The sequence below is a fragment of the Eleutherodactylus coqui genome, chromosome 4, assembly GCF_035609145.1.
Source record: "Eleutherodactylus coqui strain aEleCoq1 chromosome 4, aEleCoq1.hap1, whole genome shotgun sequence".
Taxonomy (NCBI): Eukaryota; Metazoa; Chordata; class Amphibia; order Anura; family Eleutherodactylidae; genus Eleutherodactylus; species Eleutherodactylus coqui.
In genome coordinates, this window is record NC_089840.1 from 207,398,023 (window position 1) to 207,415,669 (window position 17,647).

General features: G+C 41.4%; 1 protein-coding gene across 2 annotated transcripts in view; it reads right to left on the bottom strand.

The window, feature by feature from the left end:
• Positions 1-3,265: 3,265 nt before the first annotated feature.
• Positions 3,266-17,647, bottom strand: part of TLL2 (tolloid like 2) — a 148,822-nt gene continuing 134,440 nt past the window's right edge. For both annotated transcript variants that reach the window (XM_066600616.1, XM_066600618.1), the window contains 9 exons: positions 17,362-17,557; positions 15,797-15,922; positions 15,432-15,592; positions 14,418-14,598; positions 14,173-14,298; positions 13,171-13,298; positions 11,147-11,360; positions 7,923-8,173; positions 3,266-5,829 (listed from right to left, as the gene is read on the bottom strand). In XM_066600616.1, coding sequence (XP_066456713.1) covers positions 5,695-5,829; positions 7,923-8,173; positions 11,147-11,360; positions 13,171-13,298; positions 14,173-14,298; positions 14,418-14,598; positions 15,432-15,592; positions 15,797-15,922; positions 17,362-17,557 — 1,518 coding nt within the window. In that variant the 3' untranslated portion in view covers positions 3,266-5,694. The remainder of the gene's footprint in view (positions 5,830-7,922; positions 8,174-11,146; positions 11,361-13,170; positions 13,299-14,172; positions 14,299-14,417; positions 14,599-15,431; positions 15,593-15,796; positions 15,923-17,361; positions 17,558-17,647) is intronic.

Consider the following 17,647-nt stretch of genomic DNA (forward strand, 5'->3'; position numbering starts at 1 on the left):
AAGTGAATTCCTCCTTTAATGCAGCCATGCGATATTTCAGTTCTCTGTACGATTTCGCAATCAGTGGTCATGCGATTCACTTTTAGCCACTTTGGCTCTATGATCCCTGCCTGAAGGCTATTTAGACACAACGATTATCACTCAAGATTTGCTCAAAAGCAGGTTTCGAGACACTTTAAACATCACATGAGGGAACGGCATTCCCTTCGACTGTAGAAGAAAGAGGCTTCAGTCTGTAGAGGTGATAAGGCCAGCAGCCTGCAGGAAAAAAAAACAAAAAAACATTTTTATTCCACTTTTTGGTTTTATGTTCCTGCGATTCCTTGCCGCGAACCTCAGATTTATTTACTTTACATTTTAGAAGTCTTAACATGTTTTTAAAAAGGCTTCTTTTATTTTCATTCTATAAAGCCGCCTGCACACGGCTGGATTTGCATTGCGGAATCCGGAGCGGGCGTCCACCTCTGGATTCCGCAGCAAATACCTAAAAAGCAAAAAAATAAATAAAGTCTGAGCACACTCTATTCCTAGGCGGCCTAAGTTGTATGTATTTTCTGTACCCCAAGTGCGACCATATGTTTCCTGAGTGTTCTTCCATTCCCCCCATCTATTTTATATTGATAGATTGTTTTAGTGTATTTATCACCAACAATATAAGTGTAAACAACATTCTACCATGGCAACCATTGATTTCCTGTCGAATGGTATGCAAACACAAAGCAATGTTTCCCTTCCGTTTTTTGGGGCAACCGCTTCCTTCCAATGCTACATGGTGATCGCATCCCTAGGGTAGTGATAAAAGTTCCAGTCACTAGAACACATTCCCTCACAGTGACCCCATGTTTCCAATCCCACATTACTGCGCACCCCACATGGTGAACGTAAGTGTGCACGGCTCCCCCCCTCCCATTCTCACCAATGAATACAAGCTAAAACACTATCAAACACAACTGGAATTGCATTGTAACAGAGAACAGCACTTATAAAGGAGAAAAAAAAGTTGTTTTCTCCAAAACACGTTACATGAACCTGTTTCTGTATCTACAAATGAAGAAGCTCTACTCCATAACATATGGATCAAGAACTCAGATTTTGGTTTGCAACCACCCTTATGGCTGACCTGAAAATTAGGGGGTTTCAGGCAGTTCCTAAGTCCCCGCCCTGAAGAAAGTGCCTTGTTATCATTTTTTAGGTTTTTGCTCATGTGCAGGCACCTGGAGCGCAGGAACTCATTTTTTCCCTTTGGCCATTTTCTTTTACGACCGAGGTATTGTACCCCTGTGGGCTGTTCCCTTTAAATTTAAATCACCTGGATGTTTTAAATAACAAGGTGCTTGCTCGTGTTGCTACAGTGTGGTATCTGAAGTTTTTCTGGATCACAGGTGTGACAACCCACTTTGTCGGGCTGTCTACGTCAGGTGAGTCGATCTCATTTATTGGTGTTGTCCAAGAGTGCTGTCCGGCTTCTAATTATTGGACGTACCCAACGGCACAGGGACACAACATTACTCATCTATAAAGCATAAGTGCGGTCTCATCTGAAAAATTCACTTTAGATTGGTTCATGACTTATGAAGTTTCATGTTTTCCACTGAATCGATGTCCTCTCTCCTTCTCATGATTGCACATGATGGACATTTGTCTTTTTTCAGCCATACGATGTAACTATATGCTGTACTAGTAGTCTACAAATTACATGCATCAGAAGGAAATTGCAATAGTCTGTCTGAAACCAGCCAAATACATAAGATTATTGCCAGCCAATGTCACTGACAACATGTATGGGATCTCCTGACTCTACCTAGCAGGCAGGCGTCTGGGGAGAGAAGGATTGGGCAGTTGGATGTCAGCATGCCCCATCCTTTTGTTCTCTAGTTAGGGACCTTTTAGAGGAGACTATTTAACATTTGAATGAGCAAGTGACGTCACCGCTGGCTTGTTTGCACTCGTGTGGCCTGGTTATACAGCCAGAATACATCGCTGGTTCGTTCAAATGAGAAATTTTTAAGTCTTTCACATTTGCTGTATGAGTGAATGAGAATGACTAAATGAGCGCTGTTTAAAGCGAACGAGCCAACAAAGATTTTTATGCTGCACAAAATGAATGACTAACGAAAAAGCGAATGTTATCGGTCATTGATTTGCATTTAGACCAAATGATTTTTTGAACGATGATCGTTGCATCTAAAATCATCTTAGGCAGGGGTCACACAGGGCGGATTTGCCGCGGTTCTGCCGCAGCAGATCCGCCCGCGGCAAAACCGCCCGCGGCCGCTAATCTCGGGATTAGCCAGCCATGTGGACGAGGTTTCCCCAAAACCTCGTCCACACGGGACGGCTAATCCGCTGCGGTAAATACGGTTGAAACCGCGGCTGCGACCGCCGCAGCCGCGGTTTCAAAAGAAGCAGCATGTCTGTTTACAGTCGTTTTTTTGTTTATTTATGTTACGGCCGCGCTCTCCTCTATGGGAGACACGGCCACAACGGAAAAGCATGCGGCCGGACCGCTTCAAAGCCGCCGCGGCGGTTCTCCCGGCTTTTGCTGTGGCCAAACCGCGAGATTTCCGATGAAAATCCGCCCTGTGTGAACCCAGATTTAGGGCTACCTACACACAGGCAAGTGAGACATTGGGCCGTGAAAATCGTCCCCATATCGCGCTTGTAAACCTGCAATGCAAGGTGTTTTCCAGGCAAAAACGCATCCCATCTGTGAAGTTTCGATTCTCTTGCACGAGTTTCATGCATGATTCAGTATCGGAAGTATTTCTCATTGATTTCAATGGTAAACCGTGCACTGCACTCGCATGTGAGGCATTAAAGATCCCATTGAAATCAATAGGCAGTGCTTTCTGAGGAACTCGAGAAGATAGAGCATTCCACATCTCTCCTGTATATGACGCCATTCTAAAGAATTTGAATATTTGCACAAGATTTGTGAGTCTTGCAACACACAAATCTCACGCAATTTTCTTGACCGCGTGAAACCGCCTTAGATGTGTCCTGCCATAGTTTCCTCTACTCTCCCCACTGAGAACACATGCACGTTCGGCTGAACTGAGAACGCACCTGTATTGGGAAGGGGGATGTCAGGAGGAACAAGGGTCTGGCCATAACTTGTATGGCCAACTTTATTGTACACTCAGATTACAGGCTGTCATAAACCGTATTCTGCCAATGAGTCTTTCAGGTCAACTTCAGCAAACTAGAAGCTCCCTGCAAGTAATCAGAAGGCTCCTACTTTTAAAGAATGATCATTAAATCAGTCTGGCACTGAGATCATTTTATTATCATTCTGTTAAGGACATGGCAAGAAATGACAGTTACATAGTAATAAAATGGCATTACAATTCCCTTCGGGACAAATAAAATGGAAACCAGGTCTAGCAACATAGAAAAGATTTAATACCATAAAAATAAAAGTTCTCATTTCCCAGTGATAATTTGCAGTCTAAAATATAATTTTGTTAAGTGAAGTTCAATGCTTCCCCGTCTTACATTAGGTAGTAAAACCAAAAGCATAAGATGGCCATAAAACTAATGTAAGAAAGGGGATGAAAAGCTTATTAGTCTTAGGTATTGCACGGGCTATAATCAGATCATTTACAATATCATATTTACATTTGCAGGAGACAATAACTACATAATTTAAGTACAAAACAATACTATAAAAAGCATGTAAATTACAAAAAAAGGAGAAAAAAAACAAACAAAAAAAGGTCAGCTATACAGTACTTTTTCACTGAGGAAATTCAAAAACACTACTGATGTCTCACCAGTAGAGGGCAGCATACACACATCTATATATATATAAATATATACACAATTGCCAGTTATGTACTTGTGATGCTACAAATTGAGCCATTGTAATTCACAGGCTGCCAAAAATATATCACATTTCAATATAAGTGGTAAGTTATTGTCAAGTAGCTGCACGCAAAATGGGTGTTTGGTGCAGGTAAAAAGGATAACCAGATATTGGAAAGGTGTAAAAAAAAACAAAAAAACTGGAAATGATCGAGAGAGATTTGTTTCGGATTCATCCAGTGATAATGTGATATGACGTGTAGAAACATATTTACATATATAGTGGGGACCAATCACCTGCTTTTCCCTCATCAACTCCTTTTATAGTGAAGTTGATAGTGAAGTTTTTATTACATCCCTGATATTGAATGAATTTGGTCTTAAGGCCTTAATGCAAATATGTGATTGTGCAATTTGTGCACTTCAAATATCACAAGTGTCTCCCTCCAACCAGGATTTGCCATGGAATTTCCATGCGGTGCAGAATTCAATTCACAGCATGTCAATTCTAATCGCCATTTCCACTGCGAAATTCAACTCTTCCCAATGAAGGGGTTAATTCCGCCCAGAAAAACACAATAAAACCCGCACCAAATGGTGCTAGTTTGGAGGCAGGCTTACTGCTGTAAAGCAGCCCGTGTGGACGCAGACTTACAGAGCTTTAGCAGTATTAGTAAGCGATGACTTCAAAACGCTTTAGCTTCTTAGCTGTGAAGAATGTCTTTGTACCCAGTGCATACACGGAGGTCTTACCGTATAACGTTACTCCACAGACACTGCTGTATAGATATCCCGGGGTACAGTATGTAAATGTATATAGCACATCCATACATCCCTAAGATCTCAGCTCAGGGCCAGATTTGAAGGGTAATAATGCACTTGCAGCTCAGTACACTTTGAATTGAAGAATTGCGGCCTCCTAATATACACCTTGCATTGGTTTTCTCTCCTCTTTATCCCTTATTCAGAAGTTTAAGTGTAACTGCACTTTGGAAAAACTTTTTGCCATGTCATAGGGATATGTCAAAAGTTGTGATCCCCACTGATCGCTAGAAAGAAGCAGTTGCAGCATTCTTCTAAGCACAGGTACTGCTTGCTAGTTGAAGATGGGCTCATCAGAAAGCCTATGGGCCAGTCTTCGGCTAGTGAGTAGTGACACCACTCCGTTGAGCTCTGCAGCCGCTTCGTTCTAGCAATCAGAACCTTTTCATTCTGTCCATGCACTCCACTGTTCTTTATGCGTGTGCACAGACTGAATGAAGAGAGTCGGAACCCGGACCCCAGTAATCACAAATTACGACAGGTCAAAAGTTTTTTTAAAAGCACCGTTACACTTTGAGCTTTGTATATAGTCCTGCTTGCTCTTTAGTTGCCATGGAAGCAAAAAAAAAAACAAAAAAAAAAAACTTCCATAACTCTGGCAACCCCAAAGCAGGCGAGAATGCAAACTGCAAACAATAAATACATTACTGGAACCGTTTCAGAGGAAATAAAAGCAGGGCAAAGTGGAGATTAGAAAGTCTCGTCATTTCCAATTTCTGTTGATTTATAAGGACAAAACTCATTGCAATAAGCATTACTTACAGAACCCAGAGAAACCCTTTAAGGAGGCACCAGGGCTTAAGTACATCACAAGTAAGCCCTTTTTTAAAAAAAATAAAAAGTTTCACTTAAGAGAAATGTAAACTCAGCCGGCCTATGATATGCAGATATTTGGTCCTTGGTACATTGGCACAGTACAATAGCATGCTATTAAAGTTTGGATCCTTATTCATACAAATATCTTACAGACTGTATTCAGCCATTAATCACAAAGACATGCACAGCATTTAGCCAAATCTCCCAGAGTTCCAGAACACTGATGTTGTAAATGCCAGGCCCCCATGGGGTCTACTTCCTCATATGAAGCGCATCCTGAAATTTGGTACTGGTGTATCGAGCGTGGAATCCTTTCTTGTTGATGGTATCATCCGTGTGAAAACGAATCATAATAGAGTCTCCAGCTGAATAGATTTCTTCAGGGGGCTAAGGTAGAGGAAAAAGAGAAACATGTAAAAATATACAAGGTAGGTGCTTTGTCATCACAAAACAAACGGTTCCGAGTGTCCTGGTATGAATGGAGCTGAGGACCCGCATGTGGGCTACCACTCCATTCATTTTGTCAACACTGTTGGAAACAGTTGAGTACCAATCTTGCAGCTCAAGCTTACACGATTATAAACTTCCCCATATATGCTAACCTGAGTGAAGATGGTTTATTTCGATGGGGAAAGAATGAGCAGCTGCCAGACTCCGCTAGCAGTAGCTTATCTCCCGTTGGAACAAAGCATCAAGCCCATTGAAATCATACCTGTGAAGCTTCTACTACACTGTAGACCGGGGTACACAAACTATATTGGTCTGAAGCATGTATTGTTAGACTGTACAACTTAGAAGGGCTGCAATAAGACATAAATGTAACTTGTAGATTGGACTACAGGAACATCGCATGGTGTTGTAGCTGAAGCATTGTGTCATGTCCATCTCTGTGATATAAGTGAAAAAAGCAGGCACAACCATCAATCTGAATCATGACGGGTGCATAGCATATCATAAACAAATCAAGGGTCAGGAGGGGTGTCGTGTCTCCTTAAGGAGAGCACCCAAAAAGTGTGTGGTGAGTAGGTCAGGGTAGGTGGGAAAGGGGGGGAAGGGGGCTCTCATCAGCTAAGCCAGAAACCTACTGCACACTGAGGGGCAAACACCCGAAAGAAACTGTCTGTGTATGGTTTTCTGGTTTGATTTCTTATTCCCAATCATTGTTATAAAGACCTGTATAAAGGGTCTGACATTGACTTGAAGGAATGCTGCCATCCAATAGGTGGCGCTGCAGAGGTAATGTTCCATCTTCCTTATTTGCATAGACAAATCAAAAAACATGCAAAGACGACAAGGAAAAAATGGTGTACAAATACAAATATGTGGCACTCTAATGAGTAAAATGGCAAAACAACAGACAATTGATCATTAGAACATGTACAAGGTACCAAAAATCTTTTAGAAACACAAACTACAAACAGAAGATACAAATGTAGAAAACCATAGAGCACTGAACAATACAGGTAGTTTTATATACATACATACATACACACACACGTAAAATAAATACTTCGCTCTCCGACATCTACATCACTATGAATAGGGGATATACATCCCCATTCTATACATTAGCAGTCTTATTTCCTTATGGTGGCCATGCGCTTCATGCTGGAATGCTATGTACATCCAGCGCGCATGCGCCCGGGTCTGAATGACGGGGTCTCACGTGATTCCTACGCCAGCGTAATGACGCGATGACGTAGTGATGTGGATAATGCCGGAGACACATTTGATTGAGAGAGTGGAGCACTTGCTGCAACAGATTAATGCTGCACATAAGGTAATCATTTATTATAATTACATCCATATTGTGATTGGTCCTGTGTCTGTAACATGTTTGTATATATAGATCTGAGTCTGCCATTCTGTGTATATTTGAAAAAGACTACAAGTCGAAACGTTATCTTGTATTGCCTGGGAGGATTAAAAGATTTTCTTTGAAAAACTGCACCTGAGATGCTGCCACTCTGTCACTGATATTAGCTAGATTTAACTAGGAATTAGAGATGAGCGAGCGTACTCGGAAAAGCACTACTCGCTCGAGTAATTTGCTTTATCCGAGTATCGCTGTGCTCGGGGCTAAAGATTCGAGTGCCGCTGCGGCTGACAGGTGAGTCGTAGCGGGGAGCAGGGGAGAGCGGGCGGGAGAGAGGGAGAGAAAGATCTTACCTCCGTTCCTCCCCGCTCTCCCCTGCAGCTCCCCGCTCCGTGCCGGCACCCGAATCTTTAGCCCCGAGCACAGCGATACTCGGATAAAGCAAATTACTCGAGCGAGTAGTGCTTTTCCGAGTATGCTCGCTCATCTCTACTAGGAATCCTTTCTGGATCCGATTCTTGAATGTGGCTGATGCATGTTACCTGCCTAACCTGACCGTGGTAAAGGTTGTGCTGTCTGCGCCCTACTACTGCTGCATAGTAATCACAGTGTCTGAACTGATCATTTTAGAAAAATGGAATTAATAAAAAGATGGAAAACTTACCCCGGAGCCACAGTATCTGGCTAGTCGTGGAGCGGTACTGTCGTAGCCATCATATATCTCCATGTAGTCATAACCACAGTCGGATTCTTCTTCCATTTCAAACGTTTCAAAAATCAATTCTACTCCATATCCATCTTCTGCTACAATGACCCAATCACAATTAGCTTGTACCGGGTAATTATTATCACCATACTGGGCATGTGAATAGAGATCTTTTGTTTGAATCTCCGCTTTCAATCGTCCTCCGCATTCTACAGATACAATACAAAATAAAATATAGGGAAAAAAACGATTATTTGACATAACTCCACCTCTCTAAAATAACTGGTTTCTGCCTCCTCTGCTGCCTGAACCAATGAGGAAACTGGGTGTGTTCCAGACTACTGCAGATTAGGCACCGCAGCTAAACTATAGTCTTAGATCACAGCTCCGTCCTTATAGAGCCAAGCTAAAATGCAGGCAATGAGTAATAACTGGAGGAAAAAAAAAAAAAAAAAAAATCACAAATGATCATTCCTGACTCACAGATCAATTTTGAGTTCCTGATGAAGGGTCACTTCAAAAATAAGTTTGGAAAAGAGCTTGACAAGACATCAAAACATTTTTCCTTTTTTGAAAAATCTTGTCTTTCATAGTATACGTACAGCTTTGCACATATCATATTGACCCAATGTATAAAAAAAAATGAACTTTTTGGTATGGACCAAAAGGCTGGGAAAAAGGCAAAACCCTTTAATAGGCATATGCAGATATTGTCATTAAAATGTCTTTGTTCTGTTTTGTAGAACCGGTTTAAAAATGATTTTCAAAGCAACACAATGCTTCTGCTTCAGTATTGCTGAGGAGACACGTGCTAGTTAATAGTGGAACAGGGCTGGACGCATGTAGGAGTGAGAGGTTTTTTTTAATAAGCTGGTTCTATCAAATAATAACGCAGAAACTTTAATGACAACATCTGTGTATGTACATGTCTATTAAAGGGCAGCGCTTTATTCCCAGCCTTTTGGTCCACATCATTCCATTCTATATAGGTCTACTGACGAGTCGAATGTTTCCTTGGTTGGCCACACCCGGCACTCCATGCATATACCTCTCTTGATACCAAATTAGGACAAGGATCTCCTCCCCACCACTACACCTGACCTCCACTCTTTCTCTACACCATATCATCTAAAACGTCTTTGCTGACATAGGTTTCTTGGTGGTTACAAACAAAAACTAGTGTGTAGTCAGATCATGCAGTAATACCCATTGCTTTTTCCTCCTTTTTCTTGCTTACATATTTAACATAGTTTCTTTTTTTTCTGTTTTCGCTTTATTGGAGCAATAATGTTTTAATTATTTTTATTAAACACCAGAGAAGCCCCACAAGTTTACTAATAATTAGGGTAAATGGTCAAATAGTAACTGGAGTTTTCAACTTTTATATCATGGAGGAAAACTAAAAAAAAGAAAAAAAAATTTTGGGACCCCAGCAATCAGTTATTGTCAGGTTTTCCCACAAACTAAAAGTGTGTAATACTTCATTTCACCTGTGGTGGCACTGCAGAGAAACGGACCAGTTTCTCATTGAGTCAACTGGTTGTCTGTGTAATATAGGACATGTAAGATCAGCTCGTTGTAACTGCTGTTCACTCAAAGGCACAGAGCCCATACAGAGATACATGTAGTCCCTGCAGCCTCTGTACTACATAGCACCATAGGCACTCGTATAGCATTATAATACAGATCTTTTCTCTTTCTTTGGGATTGTTTATGGTGAATAAAACTTCCCATTACACATTTATTGGACAATGCATTGGTTTTCTTTTACTACTACTACTACTAATAATAATAATAATAATAATAATAATAATAATAATAATAATCTTTATTTGTATAGCGCCAACATATTCCGCAGCGCTTACATAGACGGGGAATACAGTAAGACAAAAAGTAGAAAAATTACAGAACCACGGTTACATAGTAATCAGTTGATGGAAACAATAGGGGTGAGAGTCCTGCTGCAACGAGCTTACATACTACAAGTAATGGGGTGATACAGAAGGTAAAGGGGCTGGAGATGTACATGGTATGGTGAGGTGGAGAGTGAGGGATTCTATACACATAGATATTCTATACACATTCTATACACAATGGTCAGACATTTAGCCGTGTGACGGCAGAAGCGGTATGACTGCAGGAGTGATTTATGATGACTAGCAGGGATTGCAGTCAATAGGTCAGAGAGCATGTTATCAGGCGGAGTACAGAGGGGTTTGTTTAGGGAATGCGGTATGCCTCCCTGAAGAGGTGCGTTTTTAAAGCATGCCTGAAGTTCTGCGAGTCCTGGATTGCTCGGGTAGCCTTTGGTAGTGCGTTCCAGAGGACCAGTGCTGCTCTGGAGAAGCCTTGGAGGCGGGAATGAGAAGTTCGAATTAAAGGGGCACTCAGTCTGGTTTCATTAGCAGAGCGAAGAGCCCGGGCTGGTTGATGGATTGAGATAAGGGAGGCGATATAGGGTGGTGCTGCGCTGTGGAGGGCTTTGTGGATGAAGGTAGCGAGTTTAAATTGAATTCTGTATTTAACGGGCAGCCAGTGCAGTGACCCGCACAGGGCAGAGGCGTCCGAGTAGCGGCTGGACAGGAAGATGAGCATGGCTGCCGCATTCAGGATGGATTGGAGAGGGTAGAGTCTGGTGCAGGGGAGGCCGATCAGCAACGAGTTGCAATAATCGAGCCGAGAGTGGATGAGGGCAACAGTAAGCGTTTTTAACGTGTCCACGGTGAGAAAAGAGCGGATTCTTGTGATGTTCTTGAGGTGCAGCTGACGTGTTCGAGTGAGAGATTGGATGTAGGGGGTAAATGATAGACCAGAGTCGAATATGACCCCAAGGCAGCGGGCGTGTTGTCTAGGAGTTATGGTGGCGCCACACACTGAGATGGAGATGTCAGGATGAGGTCGGTTAGTGGAGGGTGGTAATACCAGTAAGTCAGTTTTAGAGAGGTTTAGTTTTAGGTGGAGAGAGGACATAGTGTTAGAGACAGCGGACAGACAGTCGGTGATGTTTTGGAGGAAATACGAAATGAAATATTACACCATACTATAAATCCCATACTACAGGTCCGTACATCTAGTATCTTGTATGGAGCCATAATAAAGCTGGGTTCCTGTGATATAAAGCATATACAGTGCTTTACAGTTCTTCAATCTATATAACACAGCCATTAGATACAATCACATACCCGTGCTGTACTTGGCTTGAAACCCTTTCCTTTGCACTGAAGCATCAGAATAAAAGCGCAGAAACATATGACTTGTGGATGCAATAATAGGCTCAGGTTTACTGCTGCCACAAAATCGGCCTAGAATGGCGGACTTGCTGCTTGGTCCATCATACAGTTCAAGGTGGTCATAGGCACATTCCTGGTGCAACTCAATCTCAAAGTCATTAAACACCTAAAGTGTAAAAAGGAAGTAAAATAAGTTGACGTCTGGAAAAAAAGTATGATGTCAGTTTTGACTATACAGAGAACAGATATGGAACATCTAGGACATAAAAGTTCTGCAGCAGAAAACACAAAGAACTCAGATCTTAGGTGGATTTATTATCCTGGGTTGTAAATGTGGTCTGACTTCATTTGTAGTAAGTCGACACATGATGTAGATGTGCAGCATATAGTGGTGGTTATAGATACAGTAACAAGAGTCACAGAAATGTATCATTAATTACAAAAGGGTTGGCCAAAGTATTTTTCGGTTAAAGCGCCATAATGTCAACTGTTACAGAATTTATAGCAGATGTGTTGTACATTATGGCCTCAGTATATAGGCATACCATAACCCGGAAACAATCAGAGGCATTTAAACACAATCAATAAGTAGGTTGTCCCAGAAGCAGGCAGATGGAACAGCGCAAGAACAGTCTGTGGTGCCCTTGTCAAGAGCCAAGTAATCATTAGAGTTTGTAACTTCTTGACGACCCTTTAGCAAATCCTTTCTTGATATACCAATGTCTCCACATGCACTTTTTATTATACTCTACTTATCATGTGTGTGATATAAATATATATGTATATATATGGATAGGTAGAGGACAGGGGCACGTGGAGATGCAAGGGCAGCATGCATCCCAAGTTGTTCACAGCTACTCCGGACTGTCAGTGAAGGACGGTATTTACATCAATAGGACATGTTGTCCCAAAGCATTGATGACCACAAATCATTTGGAAAGCAATTAGTAAGCAAAAATATACTTCCGCCCCTTTAACAAGGCTTCTGATAAGACTTCTTCCTACTATTCCAAATAAACGTAATTTCACTTAGGCTAGGTTCACACTTGGCGGATTTGCTGCGGTTTTGCCTCAAAACAACTGCTTCAAAGGTTCTTTTTGGCTGGAGGATTTTCTTGCGTATTTTGGCCACTTTTTCGGCTCGGAAAATCTGCAAGTGTTTTTTTTTCGCAGCCTTACTCTAAGGCCTGCTTAACGCGATTGTTTGCATATTTGCGCACATCTAAGCACTGTGTATTTGTGAACTGAGCTATGCCTTTTTGCATGCGCATGCATGTATTTTACTGTACTTTTTGCACCCGCAAGGCATGTTGGTGTGTGAGCGGCAAACAGACATACCGACCTAAATGGCTAATTAGTCTAATGAGTTCTTTTTCCATGCATCTCCACAACCTCCCCCCCCCCCCCCCCCCCCGCATTGACCTTCTATGGGGACTTTGGATGTGCAAATGTGCAGGAAATGCTGCTTTTTTTTGGAGCGACTGAAATGCACAGGAAAAAAATATGCGCATTTGAATTAATCCATTGAAATCAATGTGTTCTATTCTCAGCGCAGTACACCCGTGTGAACGGGGCCTAAAGCACAGATTTAAAGCACCATCTGTAAATCTGGCAGGTCCCCCAATAGATCCTTCACACAATTGCTTTAAAGAAGTACTAGAACTATATTTTGCACACCACACACATCCATATGCTGAATGGTTATAGGACACTGCTCCCTGACAGACAGATTAAAACAGGTAAAATATAGAAAATAACAACCTAAAAAATAGTTAAAAAGAAAGCGTAAACTGCAAAATATTTTAGCATTGGGCTAGAAGAGACATTTTTTGTCTCTGGAATAGATTAATGCGCTAAAAGTTGGTAACATCCTTCATGGTTCAGCAATCTGTGGTCTCAAGCATACAACTTTAACATATATTTTGGAAATCTAAAAAAATTCTGTTAAATTTTTTAGGACCAGGACTTGTACTTACAAGTTTGACTCTGTGACCTGCTGTGGTGGAGATCTCCCAGGTGCACTCTTTTCGACTGGGGTACTTATCAGGATAATTGGGGCTTGAAACGGTTCCTTCTGCACTTAGAAATCTGTGTTCACAGCCAGCTAGATGTAAGTGGATGAGGAGTTATAATGCAACAGTATTAGGATAAATACAAAAACGCGTCAGAAAGCAGTGGTCAACCATATGAATAGCTGACCATGTAATACTATATTTGCCCTGTAGTGGTCACTGCAGGAGAAATGTATGGCCAGAAGCATTTGCCCCAGTGCTAACAGCAAATTGCTGGGGGTTAGAAAATCTAAACGAGGCCTGCTTTGATGTAAAAAGGGGCTGCTTATGGGAGTACTCTTTAATGGGGTATTCCGGGCATTAAACACCTTGCAGTATTGAGGACTTACCCTCAGATTAGGTCATCAACAGTTTATCAGCGGGAGTCCGCCGTTGGGGATCCCTGTAGATCAGCTGATCAGTTCCTGCACTCACTTCAGTGGGCTGGATGTTGACAGCTCTATCTACACTGGGGTCAGAGCTGGAAGTGCAATAGAAGGTTTAGCTCCCATTGATTTCAATGGGAGGGAAGCCTTCTCTCACACCACTGGCACCGTCCCCAGGGTTGGAGTTGGTAGTGTAAGAGAAGGCTTCACTCCCCAATGGGTGACCCCAGCTGATCAACTGTTGATTACCTAAAATGATGATAGTTCATCAATACTGCAAAGGCTTGAGTGCTCAGAATAGTTAATGCTGCATGAGACGCAAGAATATTATTGGTCATAGAACATCAATGAAGCATAGCAAAAGTTGTGTCTCTATGAAAGGACCTTTGTTCTGTTTCGAATGTCCTAATTTTCTATACTGTATATTATGTTCATTGCGGATCTGCACCATGTACAAAATTAGACCAATGATTTCCTATGAAGTCAAAATGCAAACTACTGTGTATATTGCCCTAAATGATGTCAATAAATTCCCTCTTACCCTCTTTACAGTCATGCCCATTTTCATGGAGCGTGTAGCCATTTTTGCATTGGCACACATAACTGCCTAAAGTATTGACGCACTCATGCTGACAGCCCCCGTTCTCCTTGGAGCACTCATCCTTATCTGTAGAGAAAAGCAGATGGAGATTATATTAGTAACTTCCCAACATTCTCAGTGGGAATCCATTTCTAAATGGCAGCCTGTGCCGATATATATGTGAGAGGAGAAAACAGTCTTATTACCAGAGAAGAAGTTGACTTTAAATCCTCTTTTAGACACAGTGTTGTCAGACTTAAATTCCAGTCGGATAGTATTCCCCTGGGAAGTTATCACTTCTGGTTTCTCTGAGCCACAAAATCTCCCATGTAGTTTTGTATCCGTCTTGAATATACTGTGAACTTCTACATAATCGTATTTACAAACCTGAAGAAGCCAATGGAAATAAGTACAGATATTAATAACACTGTTCTAGCAGATTTAAGGCCGGGTTCACATCAGCGCTGGAATCCGTTCGGAGGTTCCGTCGCAGATGCGGCACAAAATACTGGAAGAAAAAGAATAGCTTGCAGCACTTTTTTTTCCGGTAAAATGCCGGGTAATTGAGTGAAAACTGAATGGACCACATTAGGGATTCAGTCGGCACTGTTTGGTTCCGTCATAAGATGGACCCGTTCGGCCATAGGATTCCCCTTTCCTGCTCCCTGAATGAAGCAGGAAAACGGAACCCCCGACGCAGATGTGAAAGCAATCTAACACGTTGATGGCCCAGCATTTCTCGCCAATGCTGCCGGCAGGACTAATATAGTGAGAGAGTGGCTGTCACCTAAAATTTGCTGCTCGCTCTTATCTCACAACACAAACACTCTGCTGCATATGTCTGCAGCATGCTATACACATCATCTCAATTTTGAAGCATACCTGTCAAGCAATTTTAGGTGATGTGGAAAGTATTATATAAATTACATTATAAAAGTGATCATCAGAGAGTTAGAATTTAAAAAAAAAAGAAATTAGTAAGAAATTAGTCATAATCGCCTGTTAGAAGTCCCCCATGGTCCAGTGCAAGCAACTGATCCCCTCTGCCCTGGTCCCGAAAGAAGCTGCACATGAAGGACATTTGAAGGCTACAGCTTCTTCTGAGACGGGAACTGCATGGACCAAAGACCCTGCACTGGACTGAGAGAACCCCTAATGCTATAAGAGGTTTGATGCCAGTGTTGTATACAGTATTTATATATGGACTCTGCTGAACTTACATCGTTGCCTTCGAGTTCAAAGAATTCAAATTGTAGAGATATTCTGTATTGCGCTGGAGCCACCACCTGCCACACACAGTTTTTATTGGTGGGGTATTCATTAGGCCAACCAGGGCTAGTTATGGTACCATCCAGCTTAGTGATAACACCACCACAAGCAACTATGGGAGAGAGGAAATCATGAGTATCCTTATAGTGATATTCATAATCACAATTCTTAAACTTTTATCTATTTTTTATTACAAGTTCTCTTTACAAAACAATACATAAAAACTTCCTCTTCTGTGAGAATATGGCTATGTGCACTATAAACAAAGTTTGGAAAACTCCCTCAAGTTTCTTATGTAGCTTTGTGATTTACTTACCTTCACAGCTTTTCTTATCTGGAGTCAGTTCATATCCTGGGTCACAGACGCATTTGTAACTTCCCAATGTATTAACACATCGCTGGGCGCATCCTCCATTATCTGGTCTGGAACACTCATCAATCTCTTTTCAATAACAGAAACATAAGACTGGTTGATACCATTAAAATAAAGTAAAATATGCCAACGCTACAGAGACATGGCAACATTTAGACACTAAATCTAACTGGATAACATTTTCTACAGTGTCTATTAATTTAACCCCTTAATGACGCTGCCCTTTTTTCCCCATTTTCGTCCCCCCCCCCTTAAAAAAATCATAATTCCTTTATTTATTCATCGACGTTGCTGTATGAGGGCTTGTTTTTGCGGGATGAGTTGTATTTTTCAATGGTGCCATTTAATGTGCCATATAATGTACTGAAAAACTTTAAAAAAATTCTAAGTGGAGTAAAATGAAAAAAAAACAAAAAACACATTCTGCCATCTTTCAGTTTCTACGGTGCACAAAATGCAACAAAAACGACATGATAACCTCATTCTATGGGTCAGTACGATTGCTACGATACCAAACTTGTATAGCTTTTTATTTTTACTATACAACTTTTTTTCAGACATTTAATTTTTTTTTAAATTATTTTCTGCCGCCATCTTGTACGCATAATAACTTTTTTATTGTTCTGTCGATGTAGTTTAGCGATGGCTCATTTTTTGTGGAATGCCCTGTAGTTTCCATTAGTACTAATTCAGAATACGTACAACTTTTTGATCGCTTTTTATTGCGTTTTTTCTGGGATACGGGGGGGGGGCTTAAAAAGTGCATTTCTGGTGTTTTTTCGGACGACGTTCATCATGCGGGGTAAATAATGTGCTACTCTGATAGATCAGACTTTTACGGACGTGGCGAAAATATGTATTTTTATTTTATTATTTAGACGTTTTAATTATAGATATAGCAAAAAGAAGGGCGATTTAAACTTTTACTTTTTTCTTTTTTTTTTACAATAAAAAAAACAAAAAACTTTATTGCTCTTTTTTTAACTTTACTTTTAAGTCCCCCTGATGGACTACAATATGCGATACTTTGATCGCTCCTGCAGTATGATGTAATGCTATAGCATTACGTCATACTGCATTCTGACAGGCCGCCTATCAAGCCACCCCACGGGGATGGTTTGACAGGCAGTCTCTCAAGGCAGCCCTAGGACCTTTCAGAAGGCCCCCGGCAGCCATGACACCTGCACGACTCCCCCGATCTCACCACGGGGGGGACAGCTGCTTTAAATGCCGCTGTCAGAATTGACAGCAGCATTTAAAGGGTTAATAGCCGCGAGATCGCGGCTATTGCCCGTGGTTATCACCTGTACTAAACAGCTGACGTCGGCGCTGTATGCAGAGAGGTTGCGCGACCTCTCTTCATATGTACCCTGACGCTCCAGGACGTAAATGTACGTCCTGGAGCGGGAAAGGGTAAAAGGGATTGTTAAGTGAGGCTAACTCCTTAAAAGGGTTGTCAATTTAGAAAATTATTTTTATAGACTCTATTCTTGACCAAATATGATTACCTTTAAAGAAGTTAGCAGCAAATCCAGCTTTATTAACAGAAGAATCAGAGTAAAATTTTATCCAAAGTGTATTTGAGGTAGATTTAATGTCATCAGGCTTTTCGTAGCCACAGAACTGCCCAATAAGTTGACTATCTTCTGATGGACCATCACGTATTTGCAGGTGGTCGTATAAGCAATTGTCATGCGCTTCAAACTATAGGAAAGACATAGTAATAGTGCTCATCATAAAAATAATATATTCATTGTTTCACTTTACTGTTCAAGCGAATAATATAGTAGATAC